Raw genomic sequence first — 23207 nt, 5'->3', positions numbered from 1 at the left:
TCCTCACGCCTGCATTTTCCAGTGGCCGGCCAGTCCCCTTATCAAGGCACGTGCACCTGGGCAGGCTGCTCACCCTTGGCGACCTGGTCACTAGCATTCACGCTGTCCCCAGCCTTGTCCGCCGGGAGACTGGAATTGCTCTGCAGCCCACTTTGTACGTTGGTGTCCACGTTGATGCTCTGGTAGCTGCTGGCCTGGCTGGAGGGAAGGCTGCCCATGGAACTGGCCGGCCCGCTGCTCACCTGGTAGCTCAGGGCGCTGCTGCCCAGGCTGATGAAACTGAGGCTGGTCAGACTGCTGGCCTGGCTGTCCACGCTGCCCCCAGGCAGGCTGCTCTCAGTTTTCCCCTCCAGTCTGCACGGTGCTGTCGGCTTGGCTGGCCAGCCGGCTCTTCAGCTGGTTGGGGGAGTAGGTGGCGCACACCTGGCTGGTCTGGGCGCCGCCTGCCTGGATGTGGAGCCTTCGGTTCAACTGCACGATTCGACGGCTGCCCAACAAGCTGACCTCGCTGCTCTCCTCATCCCCCGCGTACCCACTGCTCAGCCGGCTGACGTCACTGCATTCCTCCCGGCTAGAGTGTCGCAGGCTCGGCACGTCGCTCCCGCTGCTCCAGGTGTTCCCCAGGTGACCACCGAAACCTCTCAAGGGCTCCTGAGTGGCCCCTGTGACATGGCAGGTGGAACAGGGCTCTAAGCTGGGTGACTGGAGGCCTGGACCTGGGCCCCTAGCATTCCAGGCGGGAGACTCCTCTTTTCTATCCTGGAGGAAAGTGGGGGGCAACTGAACTGGTTTCTCCAGGAGGAGGGGGCCTGGAGGCCTCTGAATGTGGAGTGTGGCGCTTCGGGGCAGTGGAGGCTCAATTTATAAGGCTCCCTTTTAAAAGGGAGTGTTCTGATTGGCTGGCTCGGTTCCCATGGTGATGGTGCCTGTGAGGCGGGCAGGGCGGGTGAGGAGGGAGACAATGCTGTCCTGGCACCGGATGCATTGGTGGCCGGGGCTGCCATTGGGCACAAAAGGGGCTCGTGGCCAGAAGGGTGATAACCAGTTTTGGGGGGCCCGTGGCCTCTGCTTTCCCATGACCTGGCCGTGCGTCCCTGTGGAGACCGTCTTGAGCTGTGTTTCTTTATAGTTATCACTTCATCTTCTGAGCCTCCTGCTCCTTGCTGAGTCCTCGTAAGGACTGCAGAGATGATCCCAGTCAGGAGTTTAACCTCAGTTCCTCCACGGCCCTGCCTGGTCTGGCTCCTGCTATCTCTCAGCCTCATCCCACCTCACACCTACCCCTTCCTCACCTCGGATGCCCCATCACACTGGCCACTTTCTTATTCTGAGCTCTTACCCACCTCAGGGCTTTTGCACTGGCAGTTTCTACCACCTGGAATGCTTTTCCCTCGGTCTTGTCAGGCTTCAGCTCCTGTGTCCCTCAGGAAGTCTTCCCTGTCCCCTCCTTCCCCAAGAAGGTCCCTCTGTTACTCTTCGTGTCACATCCTAATTTATGGGCCTTGTGGCATTAATTATGATTTGTGATTGTTTTTATGTATTGGTTATTTATTGCTGTTGGTTCTCTCTGCTACAGTGTCAACTTTGTGTGGACAGAGGTTTAGATTTCTTAGTCTCTGCTCTGCCTCCGATAACCCAGCATAGTATCTGGCACATAATAGATGCTCATTAAGCATTTACCAGATGAGTGAATCAATGAACTGCCCCAGGGTGTGTATTGTAACCACAGAGGGAGCTTTTTTTTTTTTAAATCAGAAACAAAAAACAAAAAACAAAAAACCACAGACATTTATTTTCTCACAGTTCTGGAGGCCGTAGGGAGATTTTTATAAACGTATGTTTGGATTTTCGAGGACAGTGGCTCTCTCCCTTGGCTGCCCGTGGGAATCACCTGGGGATGCCTGGGTCCCACTCTCAGAGGTGCTGAGTTAATTGGTTGAGAGTGAGGCTCTGGCATCAGAATTTTGAAAAGCTCTCCAGGTGGCTCCAGTGTGCAGTCAGCATTGAGAAGTGCTGTGCTGGGGGGAGAGGCTTGGTTATGTGTGCCTTTTCGTAGGTAATCCTGTGTGCAGTTCTGATTAAGCAGTATTGTGGGCGAGAACACCATGCATGACACTTACTAGTAGATACTTAACAGATGTTCATTGAATGACTGAATTAAGAAATTCATTGACTCCCTAAACGGCTCATGGGTGGGTTTCAAGGACTCAGAGCTTAAATGGGTGGTCTCTTGAGGTGACCTGGGTCCCTGACAGCAGGACCTGGGACTCTATACTTTCTTCCAAGGACAAGACAAAGAGAACCAGCTCAGCCATGGCCCGGAGGGGTGCTCTGTCCAGAGACAAAAGTAATTCTTCCTCTAGGTGGCCACATGGTTGAGTTCCTCCTTACTTTTAAAATTACTTAAGGCATAAAAAAAAAGAAACAATAAAGTGAATATTCATGTGCTCATCACTCATTCAAGAAATAAGACATTGCTGACATAGCCTAAAACCCGTTTACCCCTCCCTGTCGTGTCTCCCCATGGCAATCCTGAATCTGATGAGCATCTTTATACTTGAAGTATCCCTAAACCAGCATGGAATTGTTCTGTGTGCTATTAATCTTGATATAAGTGGCGTTCTTTATACAGCCTTCTACAACTTGCTTATGTTCAACATTATATTTGTGAGATTCTTCTGTCGTTACATGTGTAGCTCAAGTTCATTTTCACTGCGCTAGAGTATTCCATTGATGAATGTCATAATTCATCCATTCTATTGATGAACATTTAGGTTATGTTCCTTTCTTTTTCCCCTGCAGTAAACATTCCTTTAAGTGTCTCTTTCCCGTGACATTTCCCTGGAGAAGTTCTGAGAAGGCTCCTCCCAAACAGACTATGAAATCTTCCATTTGTTTTAATTGCACGTAATGTACAGAGCAGCTACTTCTCGGCATCCTTTGGGCCTCATCTTCTATTGGCATGTTTCCATGAGGTTCAACTTAGGGCTGGAGTAATGGTTATCTGTTGCCTACATTATTTGGTCATAAAACACTGCCATTCCAGAATGTTCAGCTTCAGCTGAAGATGTGGCCACAGAGTGGAGCCACTTGGGTGGGACAGGGACCGGAAGGAGGCTGGGGTAGCTGAAAGGGAGTGAGCCTCTCGGGGAGCTGAATGTCACCAGGATGCACTCACTCTCTACTCAGAGCACGTCTCCCAACTTCCTGTGATCTGGGGCAAAAGAATTGTCTCGGAAGTTTTTCATTGTGGACTTGGTGTGTGGAGGATGGGGAGGGGAAGGGAGGAGGGAGGAGAAGCTGCCTGAGGAGCGGGGAGGAGGAGGAGGATTCCCAGATCAAGCTCAGGACCTGTGCAACACAGTCATCGACCAATTCATTCAGTGTAGGAAGCCAGATGTCTGAGTTCAAATCCAGGGTCTGCCGCTGCTTACCAGCTGTGTGATCTTGGGCAAGTTGCCTAACCTTTCTGTCTCAGTTTGGGTTCCCCCCAAAGCAGACCTTAAGGCATGATGTGGGTACTAGTAGTTTGTTTGGGAGGTGGTTCCAAGAAACCCAGGGAAGAGATGGCTGGCAAGACAGGGAGGGAAGGAAAGCTGATGAAGGGGTGTTTATTGAGAATGTAGCCAGCTGGCTTGGGGTTCAGGGCTGCTGGGGCCTCTCAGAGGCTGGGGGTTAGCCGCTGGCTCCTGTCGCCCCTGGGGCGCACTTCCTATTTCTCCTGAGCTGGTTGAGCAACTTCTGTGATGCTAGCGAAAGCCTGGAGGTGGAGGAGGGAGGAGGGAGGGGATAGAGAGGGAGGAGAGTCGGGGAGGCAGTTGGGTGAGAAGCCATCAGTCGGCTCCCATCTGTACCCTGGGGGTCAAAAGATGGGTCGGGGCATCAGTGGAGTCTGCTTGCCTTGCCTCATCTGCAAATGGTGATGGGGATTGTTCTTCTAGGTTGTAGTGAGGATTCCAGGAGGCCAGCCTGGCATACAGTGGGCACTTCATAAACGCTAAGTATTAGGTACTTGTCTTGTGTTACCCCAGAGTTGTAGGGAAGAAGTGGAAATGGATTGATAAAATAGAAGCCCCGAGAGATGATGTAAAATGGACCTTGGCCATAAAACTCCCAGATCCGGACCCGAAAGCTATCTCAGAGAATGCCAGGTCTCACACTCCTGGGGGCTTCATGCTGCTGGGCCCAGAGAGGTTAAACCCCCCAGAGCTGGATGTCAGACCCGTTTGCCTTGTCGGCCTCAGTCAGGGTGTGGGTCTCAGGAGAGGAGCAGGGGAGACCCTGCCAGGAGAGGGTGCTGAGCATGGAAAAGGCAGGGCAGGAGCCCCATGTGCGTGTTAAAGTCTTAATTCAGCGTGTGACTGAGGGGGCTTCAGGCAGATGGAACTTTCAGTTTTAGAGAGGAACAGTGCTGAGCAAACTGGGGTGAGTCTGTCATCTTAACCAGAGGTGAAGTCAGATATGGGCTAAATGACCCCTGAAAGCCCACTTCATCCATCAGACATCCTTAAGAACACTCAAGCTTGCGAGCCGTCGGCTAGACCGCAGGACATGGGAATTGCACTCTCAGAAGCCCCAGTGTGCCAGTCTTTCGGCTGTAATCACTCCCAAGTCCTGGGTGCTGGGTCTCAGGCTCTGCCCCTGCAGCTCTGCCCCTGGGCAGGTTATCCAGACCCTCTCAGCCCAGTCTCCTCCCCTGAGAAACAGGGCCAGGAGACGTCGGCTCTCGCCATCCTTGAGGTCAGGGGGCGTGTGCCTTGCCGCTGCTGTGTCCGCAGTGCCTGGAAGAGGCTCAAGCGTTCCATAAAGTTTTACTGAATGAGTAGATGCAAAACACTTAGAGCAACGACTGACACTTGGAAAGCTGAGTAGGTTTAATTACTATAGTTATTCAGTTTTGGTATAAAGCCTCTTTATTGTCAACATAGGGCACACCGGAGTGGATTAAATGAGAAAGCAGAATTACCTCGTGCCCCCAGGTACTGAGCTCTAAAGCCAGGAGGATGTTAGCTGCATGTTGGATGGGGTTCTGGTTGGGGGCAGGGTAGGATGTCAGAGCAGAGGAGCTTTGGAGATCAGCCTTTAGTTATTAAGTCCCAAGCTACAGATGCGAAAACTGAGGCTCAGTGAGCAGAACAAGATTTCCTAAAACTGCATGGCTTGTAAGCAGCAGAACTGGGATTTAGCCTGGTCTTCTGGCTCCCAGTCCAGTCTACCTGTGAGGGGCACTGGGGAATTACAGGCTTGCAGATGGGGACAGAGGTTCTCAGAGAGGGAAATGGTGCCCGGGCCATGAAGCATGGGGGTGGCAGAGCTTGAGGGAGAGGCCACTTGTGCTGTGGAAGGTGGGGTACACAGTGAGAGACAGGGAGCAGAAGCATGACCCAGGGGCCTTCCCTCCCAGTCATGCTGGGTTCAGTGATGTGACCCCAAGCGCTCTGGGTTCTGGCGCCTTGGTTTCCCCATCTGTAAAGGGAAGCAATGCTGTCAACCTGCCTCCCTCCCTGGGCTTTTGGGGTGCAGGCGGGGAGCTCCCCAGAAATCAGAGGAGAAAACATTGCTGGGGGCAGTTGATCATTACTTGGTCCGCAGACCAGCCCTGGCTGCCGGCCCTGTGGCTCCCTGGTGCTTCCCAGAGCACCCTCCATGCCAGGCTGCCCCGCCCCCAGGAGCCCAGGGGAGGGAGCCCCAATGAGGACAGGGCTGGCCCTGAGTTAGCACAGCAGGGCTGCCCGTGGAAAGTGGCTACTGCCGATGGGTGACGGCCTTTTGCACACATTATTCCTCCCTGTTCGCAGAAAGGAGGAATTATTGGCAGAAAATGAGAATATAAAACCCTGTGGGAGCCAGGCACTTTTTTGGGGGGTGCTGAGCACTGAGCACTTGGAAGCTGTCCAGCAGATTGGTTCATTTTTAATAGTCTAGGACTGTAGTTCATCTGTTTAATTCAAATGAGGTGACATAATATCTTTCATTTGGACTTATTACTGCATGGCACTGATGCGGCTCCCAGCATCCTCTGGGCAGGACATTCTGTCATTACCGGCTGCAAAGTCCCCCTCTCTGTCCAAATTGAAAGTCCGCGGGAAGGGCTGGAGCCTTGGAAAGGAGAGATCAACAGAGAATAGGTCACATCGGGTATTAAGGAATGAAAATGAATTCATTCTCTCCTCCGTTGAATAAGCAGCTGTACTTGGGTCTCTGTGATCCATGAAATAGGCTGTCAGGAAAATAGGAAATGGGATGCGTTTGAACTTCACTGGTTGATTCTGCCCCGTTGCCTTGGAGATGGGTATCACTGCCCAGGGCAGGGCCGAGGGGGAGGTGGGGTGTCCACATTTACGGGGCCCCCACAGTATACCAGACGCCTGGCTTCATTGGTACTGACAGGTGGGAAGTGTTATGCCCATTTTGCAGATGAAGACTCTAAGGCTCAGAAAGAAACCCAGGGATTTGCTCCAGGCCACTTAGGCGCAGAACCCTGCTTCTGTTTGAGGTGTGCAGCGTTATGGCTGGGAATTTGGCCTGAAGAACTTGAAAGCCTCGCTCTCCCCTGGGTTCAACATCAGGTGTCAGCTTTCCACACCATAGAAATAGCCACTGTCACTGGATTGCAGCAAGGGTTAAATGAGGAAATGAACTTAATGAGCTTAGCACAGGGCTGCAGGCAGAGTGCGCACAGAAGTTGTCTTTGTTATGAACTTCCACCTTTCCATTCCTAGGTTGCAGAGTGCAAGAATAAAGCCTGGGAAGCAAGTGACTGCAGCGCCCTGAGACCTAGCGCAGGTGGCTGGTGGGGCTGGGATCTGTCCCTCCGACTGACCCGGCAGTCCCTGTCCTTTCTCCTACACCAGGAGGTGGAAAGTCTGAATCGGGGAGGTGGTTTTGAGATGTCTACTGTGGACGGTCCCCTTCTCTCCTTTATTTCTTGCCATATACTTGCCGTGGTTATTTTGTTCATTGTCTGTCTCCCACCCACCTGAGCGTTTATGTGAGGGAGGGGTTCTGCCCAGTTACTGATGTATCCCCAGTGCCTAGAACCAGGGCTGGGGCTGCAGTGAAGCAGGAGAGGCAGGTCCTGCAAGGACTTAAGTCCTTACTTAGATCTTGTCCTTGGTTAAAATTTTGCTATTTGTTCACTATATATATTTGCATTAATTCTTGTTTTTAGTAATATTGTATTGAAAAATAGATGATCTTGATGCCTGAGTTTTTTTGTTCTCTTTAATTTTTCCTCACTTGCCTCACCCTAGTCCCAGCTCTACCCAGACAGGGCCTGATACGCAGTTACGCTCCACAAAGATTTGTAGAATGAGTGATGCCCTATTATGTATCAAGACTCATTTCCTGAGTCCCCAGAGAACAGACGGACTTCCAATGGGTATTCAAGGGTCTCTGTATCCGAAGGAAGCTAGAACCGAAACTGAGCTGTTTTTATTTGGCTCCATAATTTGGCGACAGCTGAGTGTTTCCAACAGCAGTGAGCTAAAGAAGAAGGGCATGTCCCGTCCAGGATCTGATTGTGGAACCAGTTAGAACTCAGGTCTCTAAAACTGCCTAATGGGGGAATGGAATGCAAGAAATCTGTGGGTCTCTGAAAACCTATGCAGAATTTCATGCCATCATTAGAGACCGACCGCTGGCACCTTTCCCTCTCCTGGATGTTTCTTGCAATTAAAAGCCACCTTGGGTTGTACTGACAATCGTTAGTGTAATGAGATCTGGCTGTGCAGTGCCACCGGTCCCCTTGCCCCGCGTCCAGCACACCTGGGCTGAGTCCCTTGAGCTCGGCTGTGAGCCTCTGATGCTCCGTTTCAGTGACATATCAGATCTCGCCTCTACCTTGGCCTTATTTCCCTCCAAAGCTGAGGTTTCATCGAGTTGCATTCTTACAATTAAGGCAGGAGTGAGAAATAACCTCCTATATAATTTAAAATGGTAAAATTATCGATAGCTTTTCCAGCCTCAGCTTTAAATCTTAGCCACCAATGATTCCCCTATTAATGGGCCTAATTAAATCCATTTCTCAGGACGTCTTTGGCAAATTCCATTTTAGCACAACTGTAGGAAGTTTAATTTGATTTGTCTCTGCTCCCCAGAGCTCTCCTGTAAAGATGAGGACAGCATGGAGGCTCATCTCTCGTGTCTGAGATTTATTAATCTGCACGACAAACATTTCTTGAGCACCTGCTATGTGCATTGGCATTGACTAGGGGAGGAGAGGGGAGCAGTGAAAAGACAATCAAGTTCCTGTTTTCGCTCATGAATTCATCCATTCAAGGAGACTGTGTTGAGTCATCTAATGAAGGAGACACTGAAGGCCCTGCCATTGGAGGAAGAAAGGTTCCCCAGGAAGGTCACCACCTATTCGAGGTGGTGCAGACAGTTAATATCAGTATGGTGAATGCCCTGATGGGGTTAAGCTGAGGGGACTGTGGGAACTCAGAGGAACACTTCTAGCTCAGACTGGGAAGCTGGGGTCAGGGAGGTTCCCTGGAACTGGGTTTTAAGGGATAAGGAGGTGTCACCCTACACTGAAACCAAGAAAGAGGAAGGTGTTTCAGGAGCAGGGATGGGGAAGCACAGAGTGGGACAATGTGGAGCTGTGCAGACCTCCCAGCCATTTTGATGGGTTCAGGCGGTGCCCCTCAGCTCCAGCTGCACCTGAGGGCTTTGAAAAAATACCAGTGCCTGCACCTCACCCCCGACCATGTAAATCATGATTTCTGGGGGTGGGGTCACGCTAATATTCAGCCAGGGTAGAGTCACTAGGCTAAAGCTTGCAGAGGGGTGAGGTGTGGCTGGAGAGGTGAACAGGAAACAGGGCACGGAGGGCCCCCGAAGCCTGGTAGGGGATTTGAACCTTATCTGAGGGCCATGAAATCATTGAAGGGTTTTAAGCAGGAGAAAGAGGGGCTCATATTTGTGTTTCAGAAGGAATTACTCTGCCAGCAGTGTAGAAGATGGGCTGGATTGGTCACTAGAAGCCAGAGAAACTGGTAAGGAGGCTCTTGCAGAAACGTGGACAAGATGTGATGGTGGCCTGGACCCGTGATTATGTCCATGGGGATGGAGAGGATGGAGATCTTATATATATATAATGGACTACTACTCACCCATAAAAAGAAGAAAATAATGCCATTTTCAACAACATGGATGGACCTAGAGTCTATCACACTAAGTGAAGTAAGTCAGACAAAGACAAACATATGATATCACTTATATGTGGAATCTAAAAAATAGTACCAATTAGCTTATTTACAAAACAGAAAGAGACTCACAGACATAGAAAACAGACTTATGGTTACCAAAGTGGAAGATCAGAGGAGGGGGAATAAATAGGAGTATGGGATTAACAGATGCACACTACTATATATCAAATAGATGAACAACAAGGATTTACCTTATAGCACAGGGAACTACATTCAATATCTTGTGATAAACTATAATGGACAAGAATAAAAAAAGAATATCGATAGATACATACATATATGTATAACTGAATCACTTTCCTGTACACCTGGAACTAACACAATATTGTAAATCAATATTTAGCACTGTAGCTCACTCCCAAATATTGCTGAAACATGAGGCACAGGAAGGAATAAAATTTTTATGGTGCTCTTATTTTCCTGATGAGGAATCTGAAGACCAGACAGAGTGAATGGTTTTATTAGTCATACAGCAAGTTGGTGGCATGGCTTCTTGTGTCAGTTAGCTATTGCTGTGTAAGAAAGAACTCCAAAAGGAAGCGACTCAAAATCAGTAAGATTTCCTATTTCTTAGTAAGAATCCAACAGTTTGCTTGTGTTGTCCTGCTGACCTGGATCAGGCTTGGCTGAGCTTGACCGGACTTGTTCATGGGGCTGGCTGGTCTAGGATGGCCTCACCTGGGAGATGTGAGCAAGCTTGGATGTTTGAGGAGGAGCAAGGAGGCCAGTGTGGCTGAGAGGGTGTGTGTGGGGAGGAGCAGCAGTAGCGTGGGTGGGAGGTGAGGGAGCCTACCACGAGCAGCTTGCAGACCACTGTAAGGACTTTTGCTTGTACTTGTATTATTATTAGACTTATTTTCTGCCTGCCTGACTCTAGTTTGGCTTCCACTGCATGGAAGAGGTTTTGTGTTTTATCTGGCCACGTTGATGTGAACTTTGCTTCTCCCCTCCCTGTGCTGACATTTCCTGCATCCTGGAGGTCAGCATCACAGGTCTAGAAATCACAAACACTTGCTCCTAAAGCCCAGTCCTCCAGGACAGGAGGTTACGGCCTGCAGGGCAAATCTGGTCCACTGCCTGTTTTTGTAAATAAACTTTTATTGGAATGCAGCAATGCCCATTCATCTGCCTGCTGTCTGTGGCCACTTCATGCTACAACGGCAGAGTTGAGTGTTGTGACAGAGACAGTACGGCCCACAAAGCCTTGGATATTTATTATCTGATCCTTGAGAGATAAAGTTAAACCTTGTGGAACTTAAGAGGAAATACTTTCAATTCTCTCCTGCTTTGAAGGATGGGGAAGTTCAGGTTTGTGGTTTCGCCTGTGGGCAAATCCACACTGTGCTCTAATTTCCAGCATCTTGCCCTCCTCTTCCCTGCAGCCCTGCTCTGGGGTATAGTGCTACCTCTGATGTCTTAATCTGCTCGGGCTGCTATAACTAAATACTGTAGACTGGGTGGCTTAAACAACAAATTTTTTTTTTTTCACTGTTTTGGAAACTGGGAAGTCCTAGGTCAGGGCACCAGCATGGTCAGAGTCCTGATGAGGGCTCTCTTCCTGGTTTGCAGATGGCCACCTTCTCACACTGTGTTCCGTGGTGGAGAGAGAGAAAGTGTGGACATGCTGGTCTCCTCTTCTTTTAGGGACACTAATCTCATCATGGGGGCCCCATCTGAACCTAATAACCCCCAAAAGTCCCTCTTCCTAGTGCCATCACACTAGAGGTTAGGGATTCAACCTATGAACTTTGGGGCACACTATATTCAGTCTATGACACCTAATAATCTGTTATCTTTCTGCCTGTGCCCCTCTTGGTGCTAACGGGCGTGGGTAGCAGGGAACCCACTGTCTGAAGTTAGGCATACCTGAGTTCAAGTTCCCTGAAATCAGGGGGAAAGCTCAGAAAATCAGTTTCCCCAGCAAAAGAACTAGTAATACTTCCCACCCCTTTGGGTTGCTGGGAAGCCCTAGGGAGCATCACTTGAGCGATGCTTAGCAGTGGTTGGCAGATAGTTAAGTGCCTCATTTTAAATTGTAACTACCAGATGAATGTGAGGAAACCTTTCTAGGAAAGCAAGAAAGCCCTGTGGCAAATGGAGCCAGTAAAATCAGCAAGTCCATATTCAGCCCCCCTCTCTATCATTTCTGCAACTCTGGGCAGGAGTTTCAGAAAAGCAGAAGGAAAAAAAAATCAATACTTCCAAGCTTGCAGCCAATAAAATCTCAGAAGTGGCGATTTCATCTTGAGACTGTGTCCGCCTGCATCACTAGCAGGAGCTCAACACGAGGGTGTGACGAGTTTGGGGTGCAGGAGGCTGGTAAGAATGACTGATGCAGATATTAATGATTTAATCTGCTAATGTAGCGTGGCTGCCTCCAAGACTCCTACTCGTCAGCATCCAGGAACCCAGTAGGAGGAGGCTGGGTGAAGAGCACCCGGGATAGCGCAGGGATGTAGGGGGAATGAAGATGAATCATGGAGCATGATATTGATTTGCCTTGCCTGGAATGGCCACGTTCTGTTTGGAAATATGGAAAACAAGTTAATGAATAAATGAACCAGCTCAATGAACTGTGCCCCACTGGGAGCCCTGGTGTTTAAGCCACGTATGCCAACAGGCTCTGAGCAAATATGGGGAGAGGGGAGGGTTTGCTGAGAGAGGCGGTGTGGCTCACCTGCCAGTCTGAGGACTTGTGGCCAGGAAGGCTTCGGGAAGCAGTAGCAGGTGTCCTGGGGTCAGGCAGATTCTTGATCGAATTACGGCTCTGCCTCCTGCTAGCTGTGGGGCCTCAAAAATTCACGCAGCCTCTCTGAACTTGAGTTTTTTCATTGACAGAAAGTAGGCAGAGAGGGGTTGATGGCATGTGTGTCTGATATTGCTCTCCTTCCTCTGCTGTGAGATACTGGGCATGTTTCCTGACCTCTCTGTACTCAGATTTCCTGTCTGTCACAGGGAGATAATAACACCCAGCCCTGGGACACAGTGCTAAAAAAATGGTATCGTTTATAACTATTCAACATTCCACAAATATTGATTAAAGACCACATTGCAACTACTATTTTAGGTACCTTGGGTAGAGCTGTGAGTGAAACAAAGTAACATCTCTTCGCTCGTAGAATTTGTTATTACAGTTTTTCCTGTGGGTGTCCAGATGCTCTACCACCATTTTTAAAAGCCTGTACTCTTCCTGCACTGAGTTGCCTTTGCACCTCTGTCAGAAGTCAGCTGGCCGTACCTGCGTGTGGACGGGGGAACTTGGGTTCTCGTCTGTTTCACTGATCTCTGTGTCTGACCCTCTGCCAGGAACACTCTGTCTTGATTACTGCACCTCTAGAGTAAGTCTTAAAAGTCAGTCATGTGATTCCTCCCACTTCATTCTTCTCTTCCAAAGTTTTCAAATTCTAGTTCCTTTGCCTTTCCATATAATTTTAAAAATAAGCTTGCTTATATCTACCAAAAAAACCCCCAAAACTTGCTGAGATCCCAATGGGCATCACATTAAACCAGTATGTCAATCTGGGAAGAACTGACGCCTTTACTGTGTTGAGTCCTCCAATCCGTGAACACAGTACATTTCTCCATTTACTTAGATATTCTTTGATTTCTTTCATCAACATTTTGTAGTTTTCAGCATACAATCCCTATCATAGTTTGCTGGATTGATTCCTAAGCATTTAATTTTTCTGAGCAATTGTAAATGGTATGTAATTCCAGTTTCTGTTTATTGTTAATATATAGACATTGAGTTTTGTGTGTTGGTCCTGCATCCTTGTTGAACTCACTTCTGAGTTCTAGGAGTTTGAGTGTGTGTGTGTGTGTGTGTGTGTGTGTGTGTGTGTATAGATTCCTTGGAATTTTCTACACAGATAATCATGCCATCTGCAAATGGGGGCAGTTTCATTTCTTCCTTTCTAATCTGAATTTATTGTTATCACCTCAGAAGTCCTGCACCCAAATGCCTGAAGGGGCCAGGCGGGTGCAGACTGTGGCAAATGGGCGCGCATGCCCGTCAGAAGGGGCTGCCACCACTGGCTCCATGCATCCAGGTCCTCAGGTTGTTTGCCAATTTTGATGTAAGATTTTTTTGATATTTAAATGTTAGCAAGTTATTCAAATATTTAAACACTTTTCAGGCCAAACAAAACACACCTGTCGGCTAGACTGCATTTGCACCAGTTTGCAACCTGATGTAACAGGCGTTCCTTCAACAGAAGCATCTGTTCCTACTGCCAGACGTCTCAGGGGTTCGAGGGCTGTGCTGGGAAGCACATGCCCCAGGTTTCCGGGCAGGATGAGAAGGCTTCTGGGGATGAAGGTGAAACTGCATTGGAAAGGTTATCCCCGAGATTCCCGTGGCTTGGGACCATCACAAGGGTACTTTATTTTCTCTTTGGCAGAAATACAGCTGTACCTCCAGGAAGTGAGCCAGGGTGTGTGGCTGCAGAGTAATTGGGCTGATGGCGAGGAGCGTGGAGTCTGGACTGGACAAGTCAAACCCTGGGAAAACTACAGAAGTGGCTGGGTTGTCTGGGTGCAAAATGGGTGATGTGGTAGGAGGGCATGAGCGAGTACCCAGAGAGCGTCTGTAATGTGCTGCATGTTATGCTGGGCGCTTCCCTCCCTGCCCCCTCCTTCCTTCCTTGCCTCTCACTTATTCCTGATGTACTCCTGTCAGCCAGGCATTGTTCCCGCCACTTCACAAAGGAGGGAACTCAGTTTCAGAAAGGTTAAGTGACTTGCCTGTGGCCCCAGATCTGACTTCAAAGACTGTGTGCTCTTTGCAGCACATGCACCCCAATATCTCCTAACAGGTACAACACACACACACACCTCTGGTGTATTCTGGCAATCTTTGGTTCCAAGAGCTCCAGTTGGGTGGGAGGAATGTAGCAGGAGCAGAATGCTGATGACTGCTGACTCCATGAATCAGGCAGAACATGACCCACGTTGTCCATACAGTGGCATGAGGCGTCAGCAGGAGGATGACCAGGGACCAGTATCCCCCTATGACTCACCTGCAAGGAGACGAGAAGGATCAGGCAGTGCCCTAGCATCTCAACAGTGTTTATTCTCATTCGTGGTGTGAGTGTTAGTGAAGGAAGCCTGGGTATAGATGTTAAGAGAGACTTTGTCCCTGATCCTGGAAGAGATTTAACTCCACGAGCCACCACTTGGACTGGGAAGAGCTGCTGGTCATGTCGCATCTTAGACTTGACAGGAACAGGGAAGGCTGGATCTTGGGGATAGTTGGCGGCATTTGGGACCTGGTACTGAGGATCTCTGGGGAGAGACAATCTTCTCAGGATCCTACTCAGTGGTCTTTTGAACAGTCTTCTGATTTCACTCTGCTTCTGCATGGTGACTAAGCAAACAGTGGGCACTGAAGGGAGGAAAACGGCTCTGGGAAGAGTCTGTTAGTCAGGACTCTTTGGACTACAAGTGACAGAAACTCTTGACTTTGACTTACTTAAGCAAAAAAGGGTACTTATACTTTGCATAGCCCAAAGCCCCAGGGAGTAGAGTCTGCCTTCAGGCATAGCTGGATCTAGAAACTCACACAGTGTCTTCAGAAGATGCCTCCATCGGTCTCTGCTTCCCTCTGCATTGGCCTCTTCCTCAGGCTGTCACGGCTTTCAGCAACCCTGGGGTCATATCAGTTTTAATTTCAGTGGTCCGTGGAGAGAGGTGGCCTTCCTTCCTGAGTTTCCAACAAAGGCCCAAGAAATCCAGTCTTACTGGCTTTGTTCATATGCTTGTCTCTGAACCGATCACTAGTCAGGACAAGGATGGAATGATCTGATTGGCTGGACCTGGATCACGTGGCTTCCACTGGATTTAGGGGGAGAGTCAGTCTCAATACATTGGGAGAGGAGGACACGGTTGCATAAAAGGAGATGGGGATGTTGCTTCCTGGGGAAAACACACGCTGGACACAATCTCTCCCCTCCTGGAGTTAACGGGAAGGTTGTTAAAGTCTGGCCTCACAAGGGACTGGGAGTTGAGAATGTCCTGTGATCCAGGGAGAACTCTGTTGCTTGCCGCTTTCTTCTGTCCATCTATTTTATTTTTCATGCTTTCTGCAGACAGGCCTTCTCTGCCTCTGCACACATCATTGTCTTACAGATCCCTATCCTGTATTTCCAGCCATGGGATGAGCCCATGTTGACAAGCATTGAGTCCCAATTCCCAAGAGAATTGCAGAATGTCTGTTGGGGTCGGTCCAGCATCTGTCCACCCTCTTCCCGTAGCTGTGCCTTGATTTTCCTCTGGAGACACCTCATCCTTCCCCTGCCACCGAATCCATGTGGTGGAGGCAGGAACCTGCCCCTCCCCCCACCTCCAGCTCCAGAAATGAACCTGTGATCTAGGCAGGGTCAAGCAGCATATGCTAGGTCCTGGCCACTGTGGTTTTTTTTTAAGGGATGGTCAGTGAGCTAGGTAAGGTCCTTACCTTGGGCTTTTGCCGGAACTTTTGGGAGAGACGCCTTCTCTTTGTGCTGAGTTGCAAGGGTGGTAGGATATTAGCCTAGACCTGCTTGAGGTCACTCGTGCCACCAAAGGATAAAGCCAACACAGACGGAAGCAGAGTCAAGACAGACACTCAGTAACATTTCTTTGAGAATCTGGATCCTGCTAAGCCTGGGGCTCTTTGCTCCTAGGGCTTTTGTTTACATAAATGGATGCACTGCCGTTTTTCTTGGGCCAGTTTGAACTGCAGGTCTGTCTTTTGCAATCAGGAGTCCATGTGGGACACATGGACAGAGAGGGTCCGATGGAGCTGCCCTAGGTGGCTCATGGGTGCACATATCAGGGTCACGTGGTACAACATGACTGTGGGTCGAGGGGCAATCCTCAGGGTGGAAGTTTGTCACCTGGGCCAGGCTTTTGCTGGTTTTGGGGACCTCAGCAGCTACTCAGAGAGAAGCACAGCTGGGTGGACCAGGCCAGGGCTTGGAGAGGTGGGGGCCCTGTGGGTATAAGCTATTAATCACCCTCCAGGCACGTGTGACACTCAGCCCAGGGCAGCGAGACTCACTGTAGCTCTGTCCACTGGTGAGACGACTCTGTCAGTATGGTCAGGGCTGGCTCAGGGCCGTGATTGGAAATATGCCTGCAGCTTGAAGACCTGAGGCTTGGAGAGGCATGCCACAGCCCTAGAATCTGACACCTCCTGGGACGTGGCTCAGAGAACACCTGGCAGGTGAGCCACTGCATCCTGCCGCCACCGCACTGCGGCGGGCACACGCGTGCCCGGGAGGAGCCCTGGGGCGTTTCCTCAGCCTGAGTGACAAGTGGGTGGACCCCAGCCTGGCTACCAGTGCAGTGACTGGACAGCTTTGAGCCCACCTTCGGAACATCCCATCACTGGCAAAGAAGTACCATTAACAGGCTTTTCATTCTGTCCCCTACTCCTTCTGCCTGGGTGTCCGTATGGACAATTAGGAAAAGACAATTTAATGCTGAAGAAATTAATTGCATTTGCCAAATGGGCTTGAAACACTCTACAGGCTGTTTCTCTGTCAATATAACAGATGACAGTACTCAGAAAATGAACACTGTTGACTGTTGACATAATCATCCCTGGCTGTGGATCAGCTGGGATTGTTTTTGGAGAGATAGGGGGTGGAGAGCAGGGTGTGGCATTGACAAGCATGGCGAGGGTCCTGGAGAAAGCCCTTTGCCTCTTTGGTGCATGCTCTGTGTGGGTCACTGTCTCCTAGTTCTGTCTTTAGTAATACCAGCTACTCACTGTGTGCTTACCGTGTGCCAGGTGTGCACAATGCACCATCTTTAATCTTCACACAGTTTGTGTCAGGAAAGTGTTAGCATCTCCATTTCACAGATGAGAAAATTAAGGTGCGGAGATAGGATGCACTCAGCTGAAACCTGTACTCCTTCCTGGCTTCTCATTCTGGAGTATGTGGACTCTCAGTCCTTAGAGGTGAGTCCTATGTCCCCAAATTGTGGGTTAAGTCTGGGGAGGCAAAAAAGTGCAGCTAGTTAAGATCTCAGACCCTGGAGTTGGGTTCTCAGGGTTCAAATCCTGGCTCTGATACTCCCTGGATTATCCTGGATGAACACTGTCACCTCTCTGAACCTCAGTTTCCTCATCTATAAAATGGAGAAAAACAAGTATACTTTCCTGCTCAAATTGTTGTCAGGATAAGGGAGATAATGTATGTGAAGCACTTAACATCTGGCAACCCTGTGGCAAGTGTTAACTTTTATTACCTTGATGAGGAGGGATTGGTTCAGGAAGGGACCACCTGGGGCAGGAGAAGGGTGAGGAGCCCCCGTGGGCTACGGTGGATTAGACTGTTGTTCAGAAAATATTCACAGCCCATGCCTTGATGTCAGGCTTGGTCATGAACTTGTTTTGGCCAATGGAATGTAGGCTGAAGGGGCAACATGGGAGTTCTGAGCCCAAGACTTAAAGAGGCTTCATATATTTCTTGCTACTCTGGGGGCTTCTACGTCACGGGAAAAGCTTTCCCCGGATAGTCACTGCCTCTTAAGGCTGACTTCACCATGAGACTCCTGGAGCAGAGCTGCCCTGGCCAACTTGCAACCTTGCGAGTGAGAGAAGAAATGATTGTTGTTTTAAGCCACTGATGTAGGTTACATTGTGACTCTAACTAAACAAAATATTTGGAGCCAATCTGCATGAGATTCAGTTTCTCCTTACCACCTGTTAGCTGTGTGACCTTGGCCAAGTTACTTAACATCTCTGTGCCTCTATTTCCTTACCTCTGAAAGGGCAGTGGTAAGAATACCACTAACCCGATGGGGTTGCTGAGAGGAATAAAGGGGATTTACATGCATACGGCACATAGCACAATGCCTAGCATATAGTAAGCGCTTAAAAATCACATGATCATTCAGATATGACAGTCTAGGACCTGGAAGCTGCTCTCAGTTTGCTTTCTAGGACCCTTTCAGCTTCTCTCTTCCTATCTCAAGCCTTGATGGGGATCTATTTGTCTCTCTTTCTCTCTTTTTGATTCTAGGTGGAGTCTGGTAGGAATGATTCCCCATGCTGCCTCTGCCCCCAGGCAGGCGCCCCTGCTGCTCCCACAGATGCTGGGAGACAAGGTGAGCGGGTGCCCTGCCTCTGTCCCTCGTGCTTCTCCTCCTGTTTTGCTCTTCTTATCTCTGCCTGCCGCCCGTGGTCTCTGTCTCTACATCTGGTCTCAGCCATGCTCTCCCTCTCTCCGCCTCCATCCAGTAATCATCGGAGCTGACAGGTGGAGGGCCCGCTGCATGCTGGGCCCTGTGCTGTGTGTTCTGTATCATTTATCCTTTAAATCCTCATAGCAGCTTTATGAAGTAAGTACTGTTTTTTATTCATTCAGTAAATCTTTATTAGGCACCTGGTATGATTCCAGACTCTCGTAAGGGCTGGTTTTATAGTGTGAACATGACACACAAAATCTATAGGAGCTGGTCTTCCGGCCTCCGGATGAGGAAACTGAGGTTTAGAAAAGTTGGACGACATGTCACCGGTAAGAGGCTGTGTCAAGCCTTGTGTGCAAATCTCTCTATGTTAGACTCTGGGCAAAATCTAAGTCACTCCATTGGATGGCTCCACGTTGGGCTCACAGCCTGGTCAGGAACGGAGATAATTCCAAACGTAAAATACAGGAGGATCAGTGCTGGCAAAGCGGTGTGGTGGACAGAACGATGCCCGGCCCCCACCAGACATCCACGTTCTAATCCTGGGACCAGCGAATGTGTTACCTTACAGGCAAGATGGCAGATGTGGTTAAACTAACGATCTTGAAATGGGAGATGACCCCGGATTATCTGGAGTTGGGGGGCAGGGTCATCACAAAGGTCCTGATAAGAGGGAGGCAGGAGGGTCTGAGCAGAGTTAGGGAAGGAGGTGTGACAACAGAAGCAGGGGTTGCAGGCACACTGGGGGATGCTACGCGGCTGACTTTAAAGATGGAGGAATGGAACACGACCAACCAATGCAGGTGGCTTCTGGAAGCCGAAAAAGGCAAGGCATTGGAGGAAACAGTCTCCCCTCAGAGTATCTAGAAGAATGTAGGCCTGCTAGTACCTTGATATCAGCCCACTGAGACCCATATCAAACTTTTTAAACTCCAGAACTGAAGATAATACATTTGTGTTGTGTTAAACCACTGAGTTTGTGGTCAGCTTTTCCTGGCAGCAACAGGGCATTCACAAGTGATTGGCCCGTCATGTCAGGCAGCATAAACCAGAGGGCCCGCTGACATCTTACTAGAAGCAGCAAGAGGAAGCGGGGGCCACTTCCAACACCACCCACTGCCCCCCAGGTTCCTGGGCACACTTCCCACTTTGCGAGTTACCGAGGCAAGAATGTCACCAAGGTCTCTGTCGCTATAAAACGAGATCCCTTCTCAGTGCAGTTTCCCCATTTCCTTTTGATTTTCACCCCTCAGTGTCCTCATGGTCCAGACTTCAGTAACAGTCTGTCCAGAGCAGTTTAAGCTCTCTCCAGCACACCGCTTCACATCCGTCCAGCCCCCTGTGTTGTACCTCCTCTCAAAGCCTCTCCCTCATTTTTATTTTTCTTTCATTGAGGTAAAATTGGCATATAACATAATAGTTTCAGGTGTACCATGTACTGACCCAGTATTTGTATATATTGTGAAATGATCACCACAGTCAGTCTAGTTCACATCTGTCACCATACATTGTTAACAAAATTTTTTTTCTTGTGATGAGAACTTTTTTCTTCTTGTGATGAGAACTGGTGAGATCTGTTCTTTAAGCAACATTCAGCTATGCAGTGCGGTGTAATTAACTGTCGTCACCGTGCTGTACATTACTTCCCTGAGACTTAGTTGTTTGTACCTTTCACCCTCTTCACTCATTTTGCCCACCGCCATCCCCTGCCTCTGGCAGTGGCCAATCTGTTCTTTGTATCTATGAGCTTAATTTGTTTTTTTAGATTCCATGTATCAGTGAGATCATACGGTATTTGTCTTTCTCGCTCTGACTTATCTTCCAGGAATCAAAATCTGTTTCAGGTATTAATTCCTTCATAACAAATTACCCTCAAACATGGAGGCTTAAAACAACCAACATTATCTTAGTTTATGGGGCAGGAATCTGGGTTTGGCTTCTCTAGATCCTCTAGCTGAGGGTCTCTCCTGAGGCCGCACCTCAAGGATCCCCTTCTGAGCTCACTCCTGGGGCTGTTGGCAGCCTCAGGTTTTCACTGGCTGTTGGCTGGAGGCCTCAGTCCCTTACCACGTGGACCTCTCCACAGGACAGCCCACAATGTGGCGACATCCTCTCCCCAGAGTCAGAGCTCCAGAGATGGCAAGAGTCCAGCAATGCAAGTCACGGGTGTTGGCAACCTAATCTCAGAAGTGACATCTCACCACCTCTTCAGTATCCTATTTATTAGAAGCTGATCACTAGGTCTGGCCCACACTCAGGGTATCCCATGGGGGCATGACATGGTGGGGAGCCATCCCAGGGGCTTTTTATCACTGGAGGCATGCCAGGGTGCCAGGGACCACAAACAAGTTGCTGAGCAGGAGCTGTGTCTCTGCCCCACGTTATAGATGGGGAAACTGAGGCACAGAAAGTCTAAGTAACATGCCCGAGATCACTCAGCTCCTGGCCAAGGGGCAGAACCAGGCTTGGGACCGGGTCATCTGGCTCCTAAGCCCCCACTTAAGCCCCCACTAAGCCCCCAGACTCGCTCCTCTCTGTTCCCCTAGTGAACTCCCCTGCCTGCCGGCCTGGTTTGGTTTCATTCTGTTTTCTCTCCCTCCTCTTCCTCCACCTCCTCCTCTTCAACGCCTGCCTTGCAGCCTGCCTTCCTCACTGTGTTCCCTTTTGCCTGTGATGCTGGCCTCTGGTCTGTCATCCTGCCTGTGTGTCCTCCTCTGCCGGTCCCTCTGGCCTCTCCTGCTCCTTCTCTGTCTGCCTGTGTCTCTGGCCGTCTGTCTGTCTGGTATGTCTGTCCCTGTCTATCAGCTTTGGCCTTCGTCCATGGCACTCTCTTTCCCTGTCCCCTTATTTCTAGTACTCTTCATCTCTGTCTCCCTGTCTCTCTTTGAGCGCATTGCTTCAGTTCTCCCTTCTGCCTAGACCCCTCTCTGTCTGTCCCTCTGTGCATATCTGTGTTTTTCTATCCGTATTCTGGACTCTGCCCATCTCCCTGCCTCTCAGGCCACAAGGAGCTCCTTCTGGTTTTATCCAGTTGAGGGGAGCAGTTTTGATTATTTACAACGCTATCACTCATTAATCATTATCTTTACAATAACATTAAAACGACAGGCTTTGAGCCCCTACCCACCGGCAGACAGTGCCCACCAGCCTCGTCCTCCTGCCCCGCGGACCGACAGACCCTCCTGCTTCTGTTCATCGGCTCCTGATACTCATCTCCTTTGGAGACTGTTGGCTCCAATGTTACAATCACAGCAATATTAGAATAACAACTTAAGACCAATCGTTTTTATGGGGACACACACAGTATAAAAAGACCTGCCTATCCGAGGACACACATAACATCAGCAGCTAGTGCCCCATAAAGCTGTCAGTTAGAGAAACATCTCGGGGAGTCCTTGAACAGCATCGCCCAAGTTTAACCAGAGAGAGAGAGAGAGGAAGAGAGGAAGAGAGAGAGGGAGAGAGAGCAAGGACTTTGCAAATCATTTTTCATGGAGGTCGGGGAAAAAATGTGAGAGGTGGATTCCACAGGGAGCCAGTGGATTGAGTTAAATGGCTGAGGCCCGGCCCCGAGTGGCACTCGGCATATGTCTCCTGAAATTATGGAGGAGGCTTAGACAGGGGCATGGGCGAGGGAGCCCAGCGGGCATGGCCTGGCCAGCTTCCTCTGGTTCCTGTTCTAGGTTCGGTTTCTCTAAATCAGGCCCTTAGATGAAGTTTTGCGTGTGAGGTTTTTATTGGGAAGCACTCCCCAGGGAAGATCAGTAGGGGAGCGAGGGAGTGAGACGGGAGCAAAGACGGAAGGCAAGGGTGGAATCAGACAAGGTCCATGCAGTGAACCTGGGACTTAGCCTGGGATGGAGCGACCCTGGAGACAGTGTGGGTGACACCTCCTTATGGGACCAGGCCTGGGGAAAGGCACCCAGAGATGTCCAGGGGGCAGGAGGAAAATAAGTCCCCAGCCACATCTGGCTCTTTGTGTACACGACCAAGTGGGCTCTGGCAGGCTGGAGGCAGTCCTCCAGCAAAGACGTTCAGGTGCTGGCTGTCGGGATGGAAGCTCATTGGGAGCTGGTGTGTTTGAGGCTGGTAACGGCGATGGAAGGGTACATATGGAGGGCTGACAGCTCCTGCCGCAGGTCCTGGGCAATGCTTGCCTCCAGCATCAACACTGAGTCCCTGCTGCTTCAACCCTGTTGGGGGTTGGGGTGGAGGTCGACAGAGCTGGGATTCCCTGGGTTGATGGACCCTTGACTCAAGTCAAGAAGCTGCTGGAGGGTTTTGAGCAGGAAAATCACATGATCTATTTTTAAAATAGATCTCCTTTTAAAAGGCCACTCTGGCTGCGTGGAGAACGAGTTACCTGCCTCTGCACCCATTCTTCTATCCTTTCTTTCTCTCACTTTGACCTGTCCCAAGCCCTTCCCCACCCCCCGGGCTCTGGATCCGTCCCCTCCCACCTCCCAGGACCCTGCTCCTCGGGGCCCTCTTCTTGGAGACGTTCAGTCTTTCCCTCCCTGTCTATTGGTGCCCCCTCACTGGATTTGAGTGTGCATGCGTGTATACATTTGCCTGTGTATTATCTTTTTACATTTAAATAATGTGGATTTTTAGACAGTATCCTCCTGGGGTGGGTTTCATTATTGGCCCTGAGTCTCCACCTCTTCCCACATCCCTGCCTCTGTCAGGCACCTTTGAAGCACCTCACACTCCGGGTGGAGCGTGTGTCTCTGCCCTTTGACTTTGGGACTGGCTTTGGCAGAAGTGACAGCACACCTATTCAGAGCACAGGTCTCGAGAGTAACTCCCTGTTCTGCT

The 23207-nt window shown here is 49.8% G+C and overlaps 1 protein-coding gene and 1 long non-coding RNA gene across 2 annotated transcripts in view; one reads left to right on the top strand and one right to left on the bottom strand.

Annotated features, from left to right (window-relative positions):
- The window catches only part of LOC116147200 (uncharacterized), a 129884-nt gene that overhangs the window by 74707 nt on the left and 31970 nt on the right, over positions 1 to 23207 (top strand). The gene's annotated exons all lie outside the window — the stretch shown is intronic.
- C24H16orf82 (chromosome 24 C16orf82 homolog) lies at positions 337 to 1004 on the bottom strand. The gene is given in 3 exon segments (XM_031471177.2): positions 337 to 811; positions 813 to 855; positions 977 to 1004. Coding segments are annotated over 3 exon segments (546 nt in total).

The sequence above is a fragment of the Camelus dromedarius genome, chromosome 24 (assembly GCF_036321535.1).
Source record: "Camelus dromedarius isolate mCamDro1 chromosome 24, mCamDro1.pat, whole genome shotgun sequence".
Lineage (NCBI taxonomy): Eukaryota > Metazoa > Chordata > Mammalia > Artiodactyla > Camelidae > Camelus > Camelus dromedarius.
Note: the sequence above shows the minus strand (reverse complement) of the source record. Positions and strands in the feature narration are given on the sequence as shown.